Below are 21719 nucleotides of genomic sequence, written 5' to 3' on the forward strand. Positions count from 1 at the left end.
AGCACCGTAGGGGTTCGGACTGCGCCTCCCGGCAGCCTCTGCGTGCGGGCGGCGGGCGGGCGCGAAGCGGAAGTGCGTGAGGAGGAGGTGGAGGCGCCTGGCCGCTGAGGAGGCCGCAGGCGGAGTTGGGTCCGGTGAGTGCCGCGGGCCCAACGTGGCGCCGCCCTTCCCTCGCTCCGTCGTCGGCCCCTTCCCCTCTTTCTCCTCCCGTCCCGCGGGCACGACGCGCACGGGCCGTTCTCGTTCTCCCCTCCTGAGCCGGGCCTTACTCGCCGCCCCTCTCCTCCCTCCCCCCCCAATCCCGGGCCTCACCGCGGCGCCCCCCCCCTCCCCCCCATCCCAGCTCCGGGCCCCACGTGCTGCCCGCGGAGCCCCGGGCTGTGCTCAGGGCGCTCCCGGAGATCTCCGGAACCCTCGTGCCCGGGCTGGGCCCCGCGCCGCCTCCTGGCGGCACACGGCCGGTTGGGGCCGTTCCAGGCACAGGCCTTTCCGCGGCGCCTCATCCGGGCTCCTCGACCCGGGGTTTCCCGTTTTCCGCCCGAGCTTTGCCTGTAGCCGGCCTCTGGGCGCTTTCTCCCATCATCGGGATCGCCCCGCGGGCGGATGGGCCCGGGGGGGAGGAAGGGAATGGGCAGCGCTCGGAGCCCTTCAGCGCTGACTGCACGGTGGGTTTGGTAGACGGAGGGGTTCTGTGGAGTTGGGTGATGCCGTGCCGTGGCTCTGGGCACAGAAACACGCGTGTGCCTCGAATCGCCTTTTTCTCTAATTTGAGAGTGATCCTAACTTTATTTGCTTGGGAGAGGTTAATTCCAGACTCCTTTAAAGATATTTTGAAATCTCCACAGGATAATTAGTGCTGTAATTGTCTCCTGTACAGCTTTCTAAATACGTGTGATGCAGTAAGTTCAGGAGAAGGGCTGTTTGGCACCTTGAGAGGTGCAGGGTGAGCTGTTTGCCACACGGGGTGTGCCGGGTTAGGGATTGCACAGTGCTTCCTCCTTGCCCATCTGGCAGGAGTGCTCCTCTTTTAGGCTGGGTGTAAGAGAAGTGCTTGTCTTGGTGTGCCATAATGCATCTCACCCAAATGTGCGTTATTGAAGAGAGCAGTATGCCCAATTGCTTGGGAAGCATTGTAGATGTACATTAGCTGAATGTGGGGAAGGAGGAGGGCCTCTGTCAACTGCTGCTTCAGCGTTGTGTGCATGAGGCTGCTGGGTCACTCAGCAAGCTTCCCAAAGAGCACGGCCAGCTCGATCACCCAATTACTCTCTGCAAGGAACTCCTGCAATATTCCTTCCCTCTAGTAGCGAGGGCAGATCGTTAATTAATTTAATTTATGGGAAGGCCGATGTGAAACTGTAGGTCTGTTTCCAATGTGTCTTTTGCTTTTTGCTCCTGGCAAGTGCTGTGGCTGAGGAGGACTTCTGCGTGGGTGTTGGTTGTGGAACCTGATTTCCGTTTGTTTGAGAAGCGTTGGCTTTTGGAAATTGCAAATTGCCTTCAAGGGAGTGCGTTGTAGAGGCTGGAAAAATGGTTACTGAGGCATAGCAGAGTGTTTGGAGGAACTCAGCAGTTCTGAATGCTCGCTCTGTCGCTTTGCAGGGGCTTAGCACAGTGAGGCAGCAGCTGGCTTTGTGAGCTGTGTTACTTGTTAGGCCATCTAACTGTAGATAAAGTCAGGTAGTTAGCAAAGAAAGCTGTCAAAAATTCAGGCTTTTGTGATCCAGAGTACTTGGCAGGCTCCAGGGCCTTGTGATCATATCTGATTTCCTGTTGGATTCTTATATTTTAGTTTCACATTCTCCTTAGTGTGAACTTCTTGTTTCAGCTAAATTAGGAGTAGGGAGAGGCATGTATAACAAATTAGTTTTCTGAGTTACCTCAGAAGGCCTTAAATTAGCACAGCCTGCTAAAAACGTAGCTCTCAAGGCGGTACTCTAGCAGGTAGGCCTCAGTGTCCTGAGATATTACTGAGTTTTATGCACTTGTATGTATGAGAACATGGGATTTGTGAGCACTGCTGTCAGCACAGCAGGGAGCTGCGGAGTTCTGGGGGCTGAGCTGCAGCACTGCTCAGTTCTGCACTTCCCACCTGGGTTTTCCTCGCAGGATGTGGTGCTGTGTGGACTTGCAGGCCTTTCAGTTAGCCTCCTTTCTCACCCAGGCATAAAGAAGTGAGAAGCTCTTGATGCTTACCTGGTAGTTTACGGTGAAAAGGCGACCTGGCTGCACCAAGGACACGCTGTAAGTTCCTCCTGGTATCTCTTGAGGGTGTTGCTGTAGGGGAGCAGAGCAGTGGTGAATCTGGCTGCTTGTGGCGTGCCTGTAGCTGACAGCAGCAGGTGTGTGCTGTGTTCAATCCATGCCTGTCTCTGCTTGTGGCTCCTTGTCTGTAGAAGTGTCTGTGTTTATGCTGGTGCCTTTCTGCTCTTTTCATTCTTAGTTCTGTGTTGCTTTACACAGTCTGTTGTGGGGGAAAAACCGGACCATAGTTCATTCCTTCAGCAAGGGCTGCCTGGGCAGGTTTCTGTGGGCTCTTTAGTGCTGCTGTTCTGTGTGCAGAGACTCCAGGAGCAGCCCTGCACCTCTGGAGTGAACTTCTGAGCTTCTAATTCTACCCTGACTAAAGGATCTGCGCTGCAAACTAAATAGGCATCCTACTCTCAGGGTCATGATAATGTGATTTAGCTGTCTGCTGTTTTCTGCAGCTTATTTAAGCCAGGAAGCTTTATGAACTCTGTTTAAGAAAACATTTTGTCATCCAGGTGAAGCCAGGTCTGTGTCCAGTGAGTTTGTTAGTGATTTTTGAGATCGGTGTGCTGCAGAGGAGCATGGTTGATGCTATTGGGAAGCAAAAACATTTCGTGCACAAAGCACCAGGATATGAGTGCTCAGCCATGCAAGTCAGCAGATTTTGCTTTATTTATTTTTTCTTTCTCAGCCTTTTTGGCTTGTTTGGCAGTTGCTGCTGCACTTTGGGGCAGTGGCTGGAACAAGCAGGTGCCATTTTGTTGGTGGCTGGCAGGCTGGGTTTGCGCTCCACAGCTCGTTTGCATGAAGGGAAATATCATCCCCTCTTAGCAGGAGCTAAGTGACAGGGCAGTCATTGCCACTGGGTCAGGGAAAGTTAAGAGCTCCTGCTTAATTTAGCTTTATCGTGTCAGAGCTATGAATAGTCAAATCATGGGATTACATTTCATGCCAGCTGAGAATGGTGTTTGCAGTGCTTCGCTCCATGGTAACCGGAAGCTGTGGCATCCACACAAAGAATAAAAGCCCCGAGTGCCACCCAGCCTGGCTGTGGGATGCTGGGCGCCCTGCCGATGCTGTCCTGCCCCAGGAGCTGCGATCTGCCACCCCCTCTGTGCTGTCACTGTGCTGTTCTCCCCTGCTGTACCTGTGCAGGAATAACGGAGCCTCTCGTGGCTCCTTTGATGTGCAAGCAAATGGAGCTGCTCCGAATTTCACCCCCAGCTCCATCACCCAGCCGTCTTCAGCCTGCTCTGATTTGCGATGTGAGGTGGCGGCAGGGAAAGAAAAGCTCCGGATGGGAGGATGCTGCAGCTCTGCAGCCAGCCAGCGTGTGTCCTCCTTGCTGTCTGCATTTCATTGTCATCTTGAAAGGGAGACTGAAAGCTTGGCCAGTAACCCCGTAGGTTCTGTGCTGTGAGAGCACACAGCGCTGCTCAGGGAGCGGGGCGGGCTGTGAGCTGAAATCCTGCTCTCAGAATTAGACTCAGTGTTAAGGAGTCCAACCTGTGCCGTGACAGAGCGTTGGATATGTGGTGTCTGGAGGGAGTTGTGTACCTGGTTGTTTTGGGCCCCGTTTATCTGCATGAATTATTTCAGTTAATTGCTCCTGTAGGGCTGTGGATGAGATTGGTTTCCTGAGTTCAGGATCTGTGCATATGCTGAGCAAGCATTTGCGTTCAGCCCTTTCTATACTGGGGTGACTGGATGACATCAGAATCCTTCACTGTGCTTGTGAAATGTAAGCATTTGTCACTATCTCAATGAGTTTAAATCTCTTAGTCCCTTTTTTTCACTTAAGTGAGAACTCAGTCGCTTCTGAGAAAGATCTGAACTTTCTGCTGACTTTCTGTTCCCGGGTTGTTTGGGTCTGGAAGCAAGATGCTGATGGAAGCTTTCCCTTCTTATTGTAGATGTTTTTCTTCCGTGCTCCCCAGGAAGTCCAGCTGCTGACTTCTGTTTCAGAGGCAAACATGCTGATATCTGATCGACCTTTTCTTTGAGCTCCTTGTCACTACCACATAAAAACACAAGGCTTTTAAAGCTCAAAGATGTGTCAAACGGCTTGTAGCCAAGGAACTGGTGTCAGAAATAAAATCATCTACAAGTTTGCAGCTGGTCACGCAGTTTGGAAGGGATTTGTCCAAAAGAACAATGTGCAGAATCACTCTTTATTGGAAGAACCTATAAATAATTTTCCAGCCGTTGTATAGAATCTGTTTTTAATTATCTGCAACCTCAAACACACTTGAAGGAAAATCTTAGTTCTGAAAGCAGAGCGGAGAGAGACTGGAGCAGCTATTGACAAATGACTGCTTCTCTCACCATGGCAGAGTAATCATAACTTTTGTCCCCTGAAGCGTGTCTGGCACCTACTGGAGTAGAACGAGCTGTGCTGGATCTTCTGAGCAGGCTGTCCAGCACAGTTCTTGCTCAGGAGGATGGAGGGTCGTTGTAGGGCACAGGTAACTTCTGTCGTCAGCCTCCTGTCAGCACTGCCTGAGTGCTTGCTCTTCGTTTTGAGCCCTTAATGAACTTTGAAGCATGTGCTGAGAAGTGCAGCTGTGCTTAGCTGACTTAGGAACATTGTTTTCATCTTTCAACCTGAGATGGAGGCATTTATGGTAGTCAAAACTGCCATGGTCTTTTTTTTTTGTCTTTTTAATTTGCCCTTTGAGAAAGCTAAGCTCCGGTTCCTCACGATGAGGCTGGGACTGAGGCTTTTAGCTCAGATCTCATCACTAAGGCACAGTTTGCAGCAGTGAAACTGGTGCCATCAGTGCTGTGCTGGGTGATCTGTAGTTTGTTTGTGCTGAAGGTCGTGGTTGGTTATTGCTGAGTTCTGCTCAGTGCCTCCTCTGATTTCCTATCTTTCATTATTGTGTCTTACCTAACATTTGTCAGTTCTTACCCCCACCTCCTGCTATCCCCAGGTGCCACTTACCTCTGCTGGCACGCAGGTGAATTAAGGAGCGTGGCAGTGGTGGTTTTTATGGAGCTGCAAATGGCACGATGCTGTAGGACTGCATTTCTAATTGCTCAGATTTTCTGTTTCCTGGGATTTTAAAGTTGCAGGCAGGGATCTTGGCTGGGACAAAGGCTGCTGCACTTGATGCTGGAATTGAGGAAGCTGGCTCCTTTTGTTTGCTGACAGCTGAAAATAAACGTGTAAATACTGAGTGCTTCAATGTGTTCTCTTCTCATTTCAGGTTTGTTTCCTGGTTTCATATTTGACACAACTCAGACAGTAAAACTGACTGTTGAAGGGTGCAGAGTGTGAATCTGCTCGAGCAGGTGGGCATGCGACAGAAAACAGGATCTTCAAAGGTGGTAAAACTGTTTGGGGATTTGGAACATACTTCTACCATCTTTGCTCCTGGTCATGCTGCAAGTTAAACTCAGTTGATTCTCTTTGTTGTCTGTGTTGCTGTGCAAAGCATTGATTTCAGTCAGTGGCTGCTTGAAAAGCAGCGTAAAACTGTTGTGAGGCCTGGGCACCCACAGGAAGTTTCTGACAGTAGTGGATTTGGCAGTGATTTTTTTTACTGCTTGGAGCAGAGTTGAGTTCTGTCAGAAGACATAAAGCCCATAAAACATTAACTTTGCTGACACTGTTTCATGACAAAGTTTCTTTTCTGGGCGAAGTCCATTGAAGTGGCTTAGTGAGAGCATTCCCTATTACTGCATTACATGAGTATGATTGCAGTGAGAGGGCTTAGAAATGAAAAAGGCAAACTTTGGATTTTGTAATAGCCTCCAAGCAAGGAATGTTGTCAATGAGAAGATTCCAGGCTGCTGGTTCTCCATCTGAAAACTTTCTGATGGTCAGCAGATGCAATTGTGTCCCTTTTAAGGTAGAGGGAGTCAGTGCTGTGGGAAGGCAGTTTGTCTCACTGCAAGCAGGGAGGAAACGTGACCCCTGTCAGAGCAGATTGCTAATGTGGAGTCAGCACAGCTTCTGCTGTAATTCCCACTCAGGAGCAGCCACACTTTACTTTCTAATGCTTTGCAAAACATTGTGTGAGGCTCTGTGAGGCTCTGGGGGCCTAGCACCATCTTCAGTGGGGAAACAGAACCGCTGAGGTAAGTGGATGGGCACTGCTGCTCTCACAGCTCATCTTCACTTCCTTTACAGCTGTGTCTGAAGTCAGAGCAATTGGTAGGAAGCACTGTAAGAGCAGAGTATCCCAGAGCAGTTTTTTTCAGCACAGGGTCACGTTTTATCTCAGTAAGTAAATAATAGTTAGTAAATAATAGTTAGAAGGACTGCCTGCGTATGGCAGTAAGGTTACAACTCCCTGTTAACACGGGAGATGAAATGGCTCCGACACTTGGTTTGCTTAACCTTGTGGTTGCTGTAGAGCACAGCAGTTTGATTTCTATTCTAGTAGGAATTAGCTCATGTTAGGAATGTGTCAACTAGAGAAACACTGGCAAAGATTAAAAATAACTACAAAATCAAGGGAACTTCTGGGACTTGTACCACGCTAATGTTTAGCTAGTAAGTGCTTGAATCTAGGTGAACTACAAAGATGTAAATGGCTTCAAGCAGGTGATACTTTTAAGGTCCTTTTCTGGGCTTCTGAGGACTTAGACTTGGCTTCTTTTTTTTGAGTGGCATTGCAGCTGGATCAGTTCCCTGACTTGATTCGTCAGCACAGGAGTAAGCAGCTTCAGGAGGGGTTGAAGGGATTAGAGCTGACCTCACTACGTGTTTGGTGATGTTACTAAGGGCAGTGTATGTTGGGCTGTGGTTCACCTCTTTGGCTTCCTCATTGTCTTAACCTGATTGGTCTGCCAAGCTGCTGAAGATGGTATTCCTATCTGGCCACAAATGTCTGCTCCTCTCTGTTGGCTCTGGAATGTATATGGTCAGTTGAGCTGCTTGAAATGAGGTTTTTTTCTTTTTTGTGGTATTAATTTTCAAGTTAGAGCAGTGATCTGATAGAACTGAGTGCCTGTATAATCCAAGCCAAGGGAAACAGCAAGAGTTCTCAGCACAGCACCAGCGTGGTGCTCTGTTTCCTATGTGAGTGCTCAGTGCTGAGAGGGAAGCACCTGCTGAAACCTCTCCAAAACCATTACTGGCTTTTCATGCAAAAATTGCCTGACGTTATGACGATGTGCTCTTCCAGAAGTCTTGCTTTCCTCCATGTGAAGCACACGATGCAGATGGTGGGCTGAAGTCAGTGGCCTGTTCAATGCTAGATAAATGGCTTTCTATGTTATGAATGAAACTTAAATATTGATTAATGAGTGCAGTTTCTCTTCTCAGCTTAATCAACTGTCTGTGGCGCTGCAGAGTTCAGATCTTTATCCCAGCCCCTGTGTGGAACAGTCGAGAATCCCAACACCAGCTCTCCCTGGCATCTGCTTCCTTTGCTAGCCTGCAGCTGAGCTCTCGGGTTTCTGTGAATGCAAATAGCAACGGGCAACTTAATCTGAGGAGGCAGGGAGTGGAGTTTGCTTCCTCTTCTCCAGGTCAGGGACCAAAGCATTTTCCATTTCCAAAGCATCTGAAGAACTGAACTGAAAGAAAAACCAGCAGGGAATCAAATCCTGGAGCATATTTTGCAACACGATCAAATGTTAAATTCTAAGGAATTTTGTTTATGGCTGGATACCAGAGATTAAATAGGTCAACCATTGCAAGCAGTGTAACTGCAGGACAGAAGAGACACCAGAGCTGTTCTGACCTGTCACCCTGATGCATTTGGTTTGTCGCTGGTCCTGTGGGAAGGAGATCACAAAACGTGCTTGTTGGTTCTGTCTGTACTGCTGTGATGTGGTTGAAATTAAATGTCTCTTTAAAGGTTGTCATGCCTAAGCTAGCTGCATGGCCTCTGCCTGTTTCTGGTTTTCCCATTAACTTGTTGCTTTCAACTGTAGCGCTCAAATTCATAAACATTCTGGGTTAAAGCCTTTTATTCTTTTTGCAGATTTCCTCCTTCAGCTGAAATAAATGTTCTGTTCTGAATTCAGCTGCCTGGGGCTGTTAGCAGGCAGCCTCTTGAAGCGCCCCTGTTTGCAGCCTCGCCGAGCTCCACGTGGCTGCGGAGGTCGGGCTGCAGGTGCCGCCTGTTCCCCCAGCTCTGAGGTGCGACTCCCCGTTCCAGTGACTTCATTTCGCTGTTTCCTCCAGGTGTGACCGACGGCTGCTCTCAAGATGTCTAAAACCAACAAATCCAAATCTGGATCTCGTTCTTCTCGTTCGAGATCCGGGTCGAGGTCACGCTCGCGTTCCTTCTCCAAATCCCGTTCCCGTTCTCGCTCTGTTTCACGCTCGAGGAAACGCAGGCTCAGGTGAGTGTGTGCAGCCCTCTGGTCTGTGGGTGTGCCTGGTTTTCCTCTCTCCTGCTCAGGTGCTTTGCTTCTTTCCCATGGAAGCCTGGGGTTACCTGTTAGGACGGATGGTGTCCTGCGTCTTTGGGTGCTTCCTGCCAACCTGGACGTGTTGTGCTTTAACCTGCAGGCAGCTCAGCACTGCAGTGGTGGGGAGGGGGAGAATTGGGGAAGGTGAAACCGTGGGTTGAGATTAAAGACAGTTTAATGGGACAGAAGAGGAAGGGAAGACAATATTGATGATTAAAAATATGTATTTCATATATACATGTTTATTATATATATAGAACAAGTGGTGCAGAGTGAAATCGCTCACCACCTGCTGACCATGCCCAGCCAGTTCCTGGTGAGTGGTCCTCAGCTCCTCCCCAGGCCAGCTGTTCTGTGGTCAGAGCAGGGAAGATTCATAGCAAAACATGCTCCTTTGTGTTGTTAAACATATCAAGTTTATTTTTCTAAGCTTTTGATATAATTGATCCCAGACTTGAGAGGCTTTTGCACGTGTTGCATGCTTTTTCTGTCGTAAAAATGCAGTCGAGTCTCCATGTCAGTTAATAGGCACAACTAGGAAAGATGGGGACAAATTTTTTTTGGTTTGTTTCCCTGCCCTTCACCTCAGCACACAGCAGTCAGTTAACAAAAGCACAAATTCTGGATGTGTGAGGTAGAGAAAGCTCATTTTGTTGCAGGTAGCTTTGAGAAATCAATAATATTCATATAGTATTATATTATAGTATGCATTATATTATAGTATGCATGAATAGTATATATTCATGTAGTTGTTTTTGCCCCCCCTGAAGTGCTTCTGTCAGGCCAGCTGAAGGCCCTTTCTTCCTCGGCTGTCAGGACGGCTGCCTTTTCCTTTCCTTTCAGCTGAGTGTTTTATATCTGGCAAAGAGATTGTCGTTGGGCTGGGGATAATGGGGTTCAGCTGCTTTTTCACTAACCTTAAAGGAGTACCATTTCTGAAGCCAGTAGTTTGTAAACACTTGCAACTGTTAACAATTAGAGATTCTGAAAGTGCAGAGTGAACCAAACATGCAGTTGGAGAGAGGGGGCATGACAAAACTCGGCCAGAGGCGGAGATTTCCATCAGACCAAGTTCTTTGCAGAGGGAATGCTGGAAAACTTGGTGTCATTTGGGATGATCTGCCTAGCTGTGAGGGAGCTGTGGTGGCTGAAAACAAAGGCAGCTTTTGCCAGCATGGTTGTTTCCTTCGTACTGCTGTTGAATCTACTGCTTTGTAAAGAACATTAAGTAAAGATCAGTATGGAGGGTGTTGGTGCAGACAAATCTTCTGGCGTGGTGCTGGGACGTTTGCTGAGGTGAGTCTGTGGTCTGTTGGCATAGGGATCCATTGGGTTGTGCAGCGTGGGTCACAGCAATTATTCTGCTCTTCCTTCTGGAGACCAGCTGTGTTGTCTAAGTTCTGTTGCTGCATCAGTCTGCCTGAAGTTTCTTGCTTTCTTTATGGCTTTAACTGTTGCACAGCAGTGGGTGTTCTAGAGCTGAAGCAGAGTGTGTTAGCTGGCCAGGGCTAGTAGAGTTGCTGCAGAAGATACACACGACCAGTGTGTGTTTGACAGAGCTGTGTGGGTCTCTTAACATAAGAAGGGAGTGTGGAAATAGCTTCAGTTCCATTTTGCAAAGTCCTTCCTCCTTAAGCCCAGTATTCTGGGCACTTTCTCTGATTTTAAAATCTCAGACTTCCAGCATAACTGTGTTTGTTTTTTTTTTTTCCACCAGCTGGGGAATCCTTGCTGTAAAGATGGCATTGAAACCTGAGCTACTGTGGGGCTTCTGAGCAGTTACACAACTGCAGTTCTGAATTTTTGAGTGGAAGAGACATTGACACAATTCCCCCCCTTAATGTTTTGTCTTTTAAATCAATCCTCTTGCAGGCTTTGGGCTTGTCTTGGGTTCAGTTCCATTCTTTCTGAATAGCCAGAGCTTTCAAATCGGGAGGAAGTGAGCAGAGGGAGTGCCAAGCATTGCCCCCTCGTGGCGTCAGGCTGTGGGGTTGCATCCCTCTGTTGGAGCATTGGAACTGTGGCAGCTGGTTCACCTTTTGGAACTCGGATCTCTAGAGCAGTGCACCGTGTGCTCCAGTGCTGCCCTTCTCATCTTTGTGTGTTGTGCTTTGACTTTCCTAGCAAAGGAGTGGTATCTCATCTAGGTCAGAATTTTAGGAGGGTACAAAATAAGCGAGGATGACAGGAGGTGAGACTTCAAATATTAAGTGGTGCCAATAATAATATGTATTTTTTTTTTTAATCAGTTCTAGGTCCCGTTCAAGGTCGTATTCTCCATCTCATAACAGGGAAAGGAACCATCCAAGAGTCTATCAGAACCGGGATTTCAGAGGTCATAACAGAGGATACAGGAGACCGTATTATTTCCGAGGCCGGAATCGAGGCTTCTATCCGTGGGGCCAATATAACAGAGGAGGATATGGGAACTACAGGTCTAACTGGCAAAACTACCGCCAAGCTTACAGCCCTCGCAGGGGGAGGTCGCGCTCCCGCTCCCCCAAGAGAAGGTCTCCTTCCCCGAGGTCCAGAAGTCACTCCAGAAATTCTGACAAGTCGTCATCCGATCGCTCCAGGAGGTCTTCCTCTTCTCGGTCCTCCTCCAACCACAGCCGAGTCGAGTCTTCCAAGCGTAAATCTGGGAAGGACAAAAAGTCATCTTCCAAGGAAGCCCGAGCGTCTCAGGCCGCGGGAGAAAACCAAGGTGACGATTCGAAGGAGCAGCCGTTTTCGGGAGCAGCTGCTCAAGATGCCAAGGCGTCTGAGGGATCAAAGCCATGGCAAGACGTGTCGGCCTACGGCAGCAGCTCGGCGTCGAGAGCTGCTGCGCCTGAGCTCAGCCCGAGGGAACGCAGCCCTGCGTTAAAAAGCCCCCTGCAGTCGGTGGTGGTGAGGCGGCGTTCTCCTCGGCCAAGTCCGTTGCAGAAGTCGAGCTCCCCGCTGTCCAACCCCTCGCAGATGAGCTCTGCCTCACAGAGCAGCACCTCCTTTCAGGCAGGGTCTCATCAGAGCCCGTTTGACCACGGCTCGTCGGGTCTAAGCCCAACAAGAAAGAGCCCTGTGTGCAAAAGTCCAACGCCCATCAGTTCCATGTATGGTGCATCTCAGAAGGAGGAAACCACGGCTCCTGGTGGGGGAGCCTTCTCCAAGAGGCAAGTGGCGTGTTCCTTTGCGTGGCAGTGCTCTGATGGGTTGCTGTGCATGGGCAGGCACTCCCTGTGCACACTGCTTGTGTCTGCAGCTGGGCTGAGGTCCGGGGAGTGCAGGGGATGGGAGCATTCCTAAGTGCTTTCAAGTCGATTCTTTAAGCTGTTTTGCATCGATTCCCTCTCAGGGATGTCTGAACTTTAAAAAGGGAAAGGAGAAATCTCTGGCTTGGGCTTTCCAGAGCTCTGGACTGACGTCCTTAGGCTTTACTGCTCTTTCCTCAAAGCTCAGGTTTTGCTTAGTGACTGCTTTAAAACATGATCTTGATGCTTTAAATTATCTTGTGATGAATTGTTCTGAGTGTTTTGTCTTCTCCCAGCAAAGTAAATATTCTCCTCTGTTAACCTTTTTGCTTTTATTTGTATTTGCAGTCTGTCATGAAATATTTAGCTTACCTAAGAAACTTGCATCCCAAATTTGAAGTAGCTTTTGAGCCTTTTATTTCCAGTATGTTGTTTAAAGCAGAACAGCCCAGTTTGAAAGTTTTGATGTGTTGTTCTCCTGAAGCAGGTTTGTAAGTAAACAAACCAACTGGGTAAGATGTTACTATTTTCCTTAAAATACATCGGTGGGTAAGCTGTCTTATTTGTTGTAAGCCTCATTTCATCAGCTCTGCATATCCATTTTCTTGTACATCTGTTGAATTTATCGACATCTGAAAGCCTCAGTCCAGGCTGAGAAATCTGCTGTACATCCTAACTGCTGAGGGCCCTCTGTACAAGCATAGCTTGGTGTTCTGTGAAATCTGGCTGCTTTTCACTGGAATGTTAGCCTCTCTCAATAAGGAAATTAACAGTGATGTGTATTTTCTGCACAGGTATCTGGAAGAGCAGAAGACAGAGAATGGGAAAGACAAAGATCAGAAAGTGACAAATGTGGAGAAGGAAAAAAATAAAGAGAAAGGGAATTTCTCTGAGGGATCAACAGATGGAAAGGCCAAATCTGATTCCTATGCATCCAAAGCAGATTCTGAGAAGGGATACCGTGGCAGTCAGTCGCCCAAGCGCTACAAGTTCCGAGATGACTTTGACAAGCCAAAGGCACCAGAGTTCCACAAGGAAAGTCATTATGGCAAGGAGGAAACGGATGATCAGGAAAAGAAAGAAAAGGCAAAGAGCCGTAAGGATTCGGATTTTGATGATGAGCCCAAATTTATGTCTAAAGTGGTGGCGGCGTCGAGTAAAAGTCAAGAGGAGGATAGGCAAGGCAAATGGGAAGGTGTGGTGTTCTTGCCACCTGGGAAAGAGAAGCAGAGGAAGTCTGAGGAAATGGAGGAGGAGAGCTATTCGGAGAGATCTAAAAAGGAAGAGAGGCCGGCGTCCAAGAGAGCTGAGCCGGGCCACCGGGGCTTTGTTCCTGAAAAGAATTTTAGGGTGACCACTTATAAAACAAGCCAGGAAAAAAGCTCTTCTCCCCCACCGAGGAAAGCCTCCGAGGTAAAGGAGAAGCCAGGTTCCAAAGGAGACGGGCTGGCTCCTGGCAAGTCCTCCTTTTCCATCACTCGTGAGGCACAGGTCAATATTCGGATGGATTCCTTCGATGAAGATCTTGCGCGGTAAGTCGTGCTGTGGTTTGGGGCTGCTGAAGTGGTGATTTGGGCTGCCTGTTTCTGGTCTGGAGCCCCTTTGCCTGTGTGTGAGCTGTGAGGCAGGATAAATATCACATCACAGTGTATGGTTTTTGTGGATGGAAGCTTGGAGTTGTTCTGGCACTGGAGGACTTGTGTGGCCCCTCTGCACGGCGGGAGGTTGGAGGGGTTGCTGCTTTACAGGTGCTGAAGGTACAGTCCAAAGGTTAAATAACTTTCCCTGATTTTTTTTCTACAACTAGATGTAAGGCCATTTCAGAATGTCAATGCTTCTGCATCATTTTCTGTGTTACAGCAGCCTCTGGAAAGAGTTGGCTGCTTAGTGGCTTCTTGCTAATAGCAAATTAGAGGTACAGTGAAATGACAGTGCAGCTTAAATGGCATTTCCTCTGGAGAGCACTTACACTTATTCTCAACGTAGTATTACCGAAACTCTAGGAGGCATTGACAGCCATCTGCCTTGTTTCAAGAAATCTTAAGACAGTACAGTGTACTACAGAGAGCGCGCTGGGACAGAAGCAGCCAGTAAGTGTTGATGTGCTCGTGTGGGATGTTAGAAGTTAACCTGGGATTTAAGGACGGCAGTGGAGGATTGCAGCCAGCCGTGGTGTCAGAAGGAGCTTGTGTTTCACTGCGTTTGTGTCCGTGCTGCCTCCAGCTACAGAGCAGCAGGTGATCTGAATTGTTACGGTAACCTGGATCACTGCATTCCAGGGATTGAAATAAGCAATCTGCTTAAGCTATTGAATGCTTTTTGAGGTGATTTCGTAGCGTGATGTTACCAAAAAAAAAAAAACACAGCTTCTGACTTCTGAACTGTTGGTCATCTTGAACCTGATTCCTGTGTTCTGTTTTGTGTGGCCTGTTTGTTTCTCCAGTCCAAGCGGCATACTGGCTCAGGAGCGCAAGCTGTGTCGTGACCTTGTGCACAGCAACAAAAAAGAGCAGGAGTTTCGTTCCATATTTCATCATATTCAGTCTGCTCAGTCTCAGCGAAGCCCTTCTGAACTGTTTGCTCAACACATAGTGACTATTGTCCATCATGTCAGAGGTGGGTCAGAGTCTGTCCTCAAACGAAGGTTCGCTCCCCTGCGTTGCCCATGCGAGTGCTTTTCATGCGCTCTGCTGAATGCTTGGATGGTTGTTCACTACTGAATGTATTGTAGACAACAAAAGCAGCTAATGATGGTGTGATAGAATGATTCAGGGTGGAGGTGATTCTAAGAGACTCAGCTCAGCTCGAAGCAGTGCTAGCATGTGCTTTGCATCACGTTGCTGGGGTGGAATCCAGAATCCAGTTGAACTTTGAAAATCTGTGCTGTAGAGCTCAAATGTTCCAGCACTCAGCCGCGTTCATTTCGGGGTGGGGGGTGGTGGGGAGTGCTTTCCTTGTATGTGGTCAGAACTTCTCTTGTAGCCTGTGGTAATCCTCTCTTGTCCTTTTATCATGTAGCTCTGAGAAGAGTCTGGCTGTACCTTCTGTAAAACTTCCCTTGAGGTGGTGGAAGACAACCATTGTTAGATTTGACCAAGCTGTAGGACTGACGAGCTCTTTCTTTTTACAAAAGTGGTATTAATGTTGTGGCATTGTTTACTCAAACCCTCCAACAGAGCATCACTTTGGATCGTCAGGAATGACGCTGAACGAACGCTTTACCAAATACCTAAAGAAAGGAATGGAACAAGAAGCAGCTAAAAATAAAAAGAGCCCTGAAATTCACAGGTTGGTGGTGTGGCAGGGGGGGGTTTCAGGTCTTAAGCTCTGCAGTCGCTGTGGAATCACTGGAGAATAGGGGAAAATGGGTGGATCTGTGCCAGGCTGAGGGAGCAGCGTGGTGTGGCTTGGTGTTGTGTCTGATCTCCCACCCAGCCCCTGATGAGACTAAGGAAGTTAGTTCTTAAATCCGGGAACAGAAGAGATGCCCTGGAGGGGAGGCAGTGCCTTGGGCTGTGGTTTGAGTTCCTGGCATCTTTTAGATGTTATTGGATGAGCAGCTTGAAAAAAGTGAAATGTCTTTTTGTCCACAGCCGGAAGATACTTGAACAGATACTTAGTGAACAATAACTTCACGACAGGAGAACTCTTGGATCAGAGAACTTAAGATGCTCTGTTGTAGCTTCATCAGAAGTGGGAAAAAAATGAGTTTTCAGTCCCTTTGGGAATATCTGACAGTCTCCTTTGAAGTGAATCTTGAGTCTCATGTCCGCTGTCATCCTGTAACCGAGCTGATACCTCTGTGCTTCCTTTGCTTTCAGGAGGATAGATATTTCTCCCAGTACTTTTAGAAAACATGGATTCTCTCAAGAGGAATCGAAAAGTTCCAGAGATCCCAGCTTCAAGGTGAACTGTCACTCTGATTAGTTTAATTCAACAAAATGAGTGCATTGGGCATGAACTTAACAGTGATGTTTTTGTTTAAATTACTCTCTACTTAAGTTTGTGTTTTTCTTTTAAGGATGGGCATAATTCTAAAAATGAACTACAAAGGGTTAATTTTTATTAAAAATGTATCAACAACCTTTGTGAAGTGGTTAGACTATGGTAAATGACCCCAAAGTCAATTGAGGTGAGCTTGAGAAAAATGAGAGGATTTTTGGAACAAGTGCCCATGATGAGAGAAGAGACTTTTTGTGATATGTGTCTGCTTGTAAGTATTATCAAATCAATTGTCTACATGCCATATTGCCAACCGTGTTTTCAAAAAGACGTGCATGACAAAGAGAGGAGAGTAAAGCTAAATACTGAGCTAAGCCAAATGAGCTGTTAAGAGGGTGATAAATGGTGTTCTAACAACCTTTCTGTTGATTGCTGTTAGTTAACGCTCAGCACCTGCTGTCATAGAGCAGACCTTGGGGAATGCAGTGCTAGCAGCTCTGAGCAGCTCGTTAAGCCCCGGTGCTGCCTGTAAACCATCTTAGAAGTGGCTTAACACGATGTTCTGGGTTTTAAGCTTTGTGTGTTCACCTTCGTGCGTGTTGACATTGAAGAGATTTTGAACAGTCCTGCTGAAACCTTACTTGTTTCATATTTGTTTTCGATTTTTTCCAAACACTTGTGGCTTGACATGGACGATGGTGAGATGGATTTGATGGGCCTGAACTCTGAGCATCAGCTTGGCAGAGTGTGTTATAAACGTGGTTTCCAAACAGCTCGCCAGCCCTCCGTGAAACAGACGTGCCCTCCCAAACCCAATAGGTGTTTGCTGTACCACATAAGGGAGCTGCTGCTGATTTTGTCACTTATCTGCCATCCACCGTGTTGGGAGCAGTTGTATTCTCAGAGTAGAAATTAAAGCTCTTTGCCTGGGGAAAGCAGAAGAGCAAAAAAAAAAAAAGCCAAAACACCCAACCAAAACCTGCCTGCTCCCACTGCTGCGTTATTTGACATTTTTATTTAAACAAAAAAAAGTGGGTAGAACCTCATGTAAGTAAAAAGTTTAACAGCTAGAGAATTACTAATCCTTCTGTATTTAATTCGAGGCGATTAATCTGGTTCGTGCTGCGTATCGAGTCGTGCAGTTCCTGATCAGTGCAGCAGCAGCTGCTGTGGGGCTGTGTTGTTGCTGGCAGTGTGCTGTGCAGCTGGGCCACCAAAGCACTGCACAATCACAGTGCTGGCAGTGTGCTGCTGGTGCTGTGCACCCAGAGCAGAGCCTGGCCCAAGGGCTGCAGCTCCCAGCGCCCCAGGGAACACAGCTGCGCCTCTCCCACAGGCACCATTGTGGCCAGCTCTGCATTTAGCAGCCATTCCTCGAGCAAGCATCACCAGCTCGTGTAGCTGACTGTGTTAAGAGATACAGAGGCCACGAGCTGGGTGCTGCTTAGAGCAGGGTGGATTTTTGGCACCTTCCATGCCCCACGCCAGTGAGATTCTTCCACATAAACAACCTGATCACTGTGTTTCCAGTGGCCTCCACCTCTTAGCACTCAACGATTGCTGCCCCAGGTGTCTCCAGCTGGCAAACAGCTGCTTCTCCTTAAGTTTGTGGAGCCCTGCTGCCATGCTGGGTGCTGCTGCCCTGTAAGAAGTGTCCCCAGGCCTTCCAGCACTGCTGGCTGGAAGTCAGCCACACACAGTCCTGCCACACATACACACAGATTGGGTTTCCAAGATGCTCTCATCTCTCTGGCTGTGGTGCCCCATAGGTGTCAGCATTCCCCTGTGAGCAGGCTGTTCTAATGCTGTTTTAAACAGGGCAAAAGTTAAACATGTAGAAAGATGGGAAGCCAACAGATAAAAACTGAGTTTGACAGTGCATCGTTTCGCACCTTAAAATGGAGCATCGATAGCACTCAGATCAACCCTGTTTGTGCAGTCAGGAGTAAAGTAATGGTGCTGAGATGGGGTGCTGTAGGTCGGTGTGCTGAACTCTCCCCATCCCTGCCCTTGTAGGCTGAAGGGAAATATAAGGACGACCCTGTGGACCTGCGCCTTGATATCGAGCGCCGTAAAAAACATAAGGAAAGAGATCTTAAACGTGATAAATCCAGAGAGTCGGTGGAGTCCAGGGATTCGAGTCACTCAAGGGAAAGATCGGCTGAGAAAACGGAGAAAAGTCACAAAGGCTCAAAGAAAAAGTATGTAGGAAACCCCACAGCCATTTCCTTCTGCATTTCGTGTTTCTGCTGTAAGAGCTGGAGACAGCCTCCATTTGTGCTTGTGCACCTGTGACATAACTGCGGTGCTGTGAGTGATTTCCCTGCGTGTCTTCTTGATGCCATTGTGTCTATCTGGAAAGTAAAGTAACTGGTAAAGGTAAATGGGAAGTGGGAAGGCTCCGTGTGTCGCAGTGGGTAAGTCCCTTTTTCTTCTTGCTCCAGTTGTAGGCAGTGGCAGCGTTGAAGTAACTTTGCCTCAAGTTTCATTTAGTCCTTTTCTATTTACTTGATTTTCCCATGGGACTGGAAAACTCTGGGAATGAATGCCTTTCTCCTGGGAGGGAGACTGAGAGCAGAGAGAGGCTGTTGGTCTCAGATGCCTGCTGATCTCCTAGCAGGCAGCACCAGTGCTTTAAAAGCAGCAGAATCTTGACAGAGAAGCCCTGGGACCTCAGCTAAATCTGCACGTCACAGCTGATGTTGAACTGTGACTTTCCATAGCAGGAAAAGGAAAGCATCGTATGGATGGGGGCACTGATAAAATAGTTTGTTAGCAATCAGGTTACTGCAGAGCGATTAATCCAGATGCTGTTCCCCACCCTTATTTCCTATCACTGAAACAGGAAACACCGAAGGGTGCGTGAGAGGTCCAGGTCCAGCTCGTCGTCCTCACGCTCCTCGCATTCAGTGAAAGCAGAGGAGTATCCTGAGGAGCCTGAGGAGAGGGAGGAAAGCACCACAGGCTTTGACAAGTCCCGACTTGGAACTAAGGAATTCACAGGTCCAAATGAGAGAGGAAGAGCCCGAGGGACCTTTGTAAGTGCTTCCCCAGCCCGGGTGTCAGTTGCAGGGCAGTCAGAGGCAGGCACTGCGCCTCGTGCTGCGCTTAAAGCGTTCTGTAACGGAGAAGCCTGCAAGTCCTTGGTTGTGGATGAGCCAGAATGTGATCCCTGCAGACCTGCAGCACAAACCAGGCTGTTGGGAACGCAGCCGGGCAGCTGAGCTCGAGGTGCAGAGTGCAGCCTGGAAGCTGCTGTATGTCAGTGGGGCAGGCTTGGGGGGGAGGCTCAGCTTTGTGCCTTGGGTACGCAGGAGTCTGTGCGTGTTGGATGCTTTTGGGTGCTCAGGAAACACCTCTCTCCAAATGAACTGTACTGGGTGATGTCATCCGTGGGGATTGAGAACCATGAGATGCTGTGAGCTGTTATTGAAGGGTTGCAGGCGCTCCTGGCTTGCTGGGAAGCAGTGCTGCATCTCTCGGTGCCTCTGAAGCAGCGCCGCGTCGCAGCTGTTTGACTTTCCTTCCATGTTTTGCTGTTACAGCAGTTCAGAGCGAGGGGGAGAGGATGGGGCAGAGGCAACTTTTCAGGCAACAACAACAGCAACAGTGGTGGCAACAACGACTTCCAAAAGAGAAGCAGAGAAGAGGATTGGGATCCCGAGTACACGCCGAAGAGCAAGAAGTACTACCTGGTAGGTGTGCTGAGTGGGGGACAGCTGAGCAGCACGGCTGGGGCTGCCCCAGTGCTTGTGACCACCAGGAAGCTGCTGGCTCCCCGCTGAGGAGGAGCTCTGCTCATGGCAGCTTGCTTTGCCTTTAATTGGCCCCTAGATTCGATTGAAAGATGCCATTTCTCAGAGGCAAAGCCTTTGCTCAGCGTCGCAGGAGCCGGCCTGTGCTGCTTTTGGCCCTTCTGCCCTCGCTGAACTCCGGCTTCCTGCCTGGTGGCTCTGTGCTGTTCCTTCGTTCCTGCTGGTAGCAGGGTGTCACCCCACGGGTGGCCCTTGGACAGAGGGGAAGTTTTAAGCAGTCAGAACTCCTTTGTTTCTCTTCCCGATCTGGGGTGCGTGAGATCCTCACCCTTCCATCCTGCGCCTCACACGACCAAGCCTAGGTTCCATTTCACTGCCTGCCTTCTCTCTGGGCAGCTCGGCGTCGCCTTCTCCCCGCTGCCCCCCTGCTCTGTGTCACTGCTGTCCCTGCTTTCCTCCTGCAGCACGACGACCGCGAGGGCGAAGGCGCTGAGAAGTGGGTGAGCAGAGGCCGCGGCCGTGGCGCCTTCCCACGAGGCCGAGGGCGTTTCATGTTCAGGAAGTCGAGCACCAGCCCCAAATGGGCTCACGATAAATTCAGCGGCGAAGAAGGAGAAATCGAAGACGACGAGAGCGGGGCGGAGAACAGAGAGGACAAAGACAGCCTGCCGTCGGCGGCCGAGTAGCGGCGGTGCTGGAGAGGCCCAGCAGCCCCTGAGGGCTCTGCCACGACCTGACAGCCCCGAGTTCCCTGCCTTGTCACAGCTCTGCCCCTCCGTGCGGCCCAGCCGCCTCCCTTGTGCTTGGGGCACGGAGCGCCTCTTCCCAAAGACGTTGGGCACCCACTGAGTGCTGCGTGAGGCCGTTCTGCCCGTGCCCTCAGGGCATGGCTGTGTTTGTTTTGGGGGTTGATTTGACAACGGGCTTTGAAGGCGCCGCGGGGTTGGGTTTGTGCCCACCTGTAGTCCAATAGTCGATGGTTTTGTTTCTCTTTTCTAATTTGAAGTAGTACAGCTCGGGGTTTTCTCGCCCGTTTCCCATTCTTCCCCCCCTGTTGTGTATTCCGTTTTGTTTTTTTTAATTTCATACTCTCCTTTTAGGCCTTTGTGTAGTAACATCAATTAAATGATAATTTTGGAAACTCTTTTTGGTTCTTGAAGTAAGAAGCGATGAAGCATGTGAATAAAGATCTAAATGTTAACGTGTTGGGACCAAACTGCTATGATTTTGGTTTTTTTTAATGTTTTTTTTTTTTTCATGTGGGGCCTTTCACAAATGACTGTTTTGTTCTGTTTTGTTTGTAAGGCAACAAAACAGCGTGATTTTAAAGGGAAAAGAAAAGCTGCCCCCTTTCTGCCTGCTGTTGGTGTGCATTTGGCCTGGTGCATTGCAGCCCCCCCTGCCCTGTCCCCCCCCTGCTGCCCTGACCCCCAGCTGACGCTTTCCTAAGGCCCCTCAGCGCTGCCCTGGTTACAAACGGCGCAGCGCAGACGAGGATTTTTCCATGTTTTTAATTGATCTGTTGATAAAAATGAAGGCAAATCTCTGCTGCTCTGCCCGGCCGTGGCCACACGCAGCTTTTTGGCTTCTGCTTCCAAGGAGAATCCAGGGCAGCAGCGCTGGGCTCAGGGCTCTGCTCTGCTCCCTGCTGCCCCCCGCACGCAGCGACTGCAGCTCGGTTTCTTTCCACTCGAGCAGCTCCTCGTTAGCAAACCCCTGATGTTGGTTGTGCAAATAAAACGCAATAAAACGAGGCGGTGGAGCGGCTTCTGTGTTGCAGCGCTGCCCAGCCCTCCTCCCCCCTCTGCTGCATTCTGGCATTAAACCTCCGTGCCCCTCAGCCGTGGAGGACAGCATTGGTCGCCGCCGCCGCCGCTGCTGCTCAGCGCGGTTTTTGCACGGCTCTCGCTGCAGAGGAAGGCGCAGCTCCGCTGTGCCCGGTGTGGGGCGATGGTTTGCGGTCTGTGTTTTCCTTCTCGCTGGAATTTGAGCCCTTAAACCGACGCGGGACAAAAGGAGCTCAGTGCTCGCTGCTCCTGCAGCTCCTGCTCCCGCCGCTGGTGGTTGGGCGCAGGGCTTTGGGCTGCAGCTCGTGCTCCTCTTCCATGGGTTCAGTGTCACCAACTCGGGACCTTCGGCTGCAGGAGAATTCACTGCTGAGTGCAGAAGC

At 49.3% G+C, this 21719-nt stretch overlaps 1 protein-coding gene across 6 annotated transcripts; it reads left to right on the forward strand.

The window, feature by feature from the left end:
• Nucleotides 1-51: 51 nt before the first annotated feature.
• On the forward strand, nucleotides 52-20750 carry THRAP3 (thyroid hormone receptor associated protein 3). 6 transcript variants are annotated; one of them, XM_042885149.1, is made up of 13 exons: nucleotides 53-134; nucleotides 2165-2244; nucleotides 5460-5544; nucleotides 8393-8553; nucleotides 10872-11774; nucleotides 12647-13384; nucleotides 14296-14468; nucleotides 15029-15140; nucleotides 15674-15758; nucleotides 17811-17995; nucleotides 18640-18832; nucleotides 19340-19489; nucleotides 20014-20750. In XM_042885149.1, exons 4-13 carry the CDS (start codon nucleotides 8417-8419, stop codon nucleotides 20233-20235), a joined length of 2898 nt encoding a protein of 965 aa, XP_042741083.1. In that variant the 5' UTR covers nucleotides 53-134; nucleotides 2165-2244; nucleotides 5460-5544; nucleotides 8393-8416; the 3' UTR covers nucleotides 20236-20750. The 6 variants fall into 6 exon arrangements, with proteins under 6 accessions (XP_042741086.1, XP_042741082.1, XP_042741088.1 ...); XM_042885152.1 differs by lacking the exon at nucleotides 2165-2244 and having other exon boundaries at nucleotides 52-134; nucleotides 5460-5577; XM_042885148.1 differs by lacking the exon at nucleotides 2165-2244 and having other exon boundaries at nucleotides 52-134.
• Nucleotides 20751-21719: the final 969 nt, after the last annotated feature.

The sequence above is a fragment of the Lagopus leucura genome, unplaced genomic scaffold, assembly GCF_019238085.1.
Source record: "Lagopus leucura isolate 7727_CA_CO unplaced genomic scaffold, USGS_WTPT01 Super-Scaffold_100048, whole genome shotgun sequence".
Taxonomy (NCBI): Eukaryota; Metazoa; Chordata; class Aves; order Galliformes; family Phasianidae; genus Lagopus; species Lagopus leucura.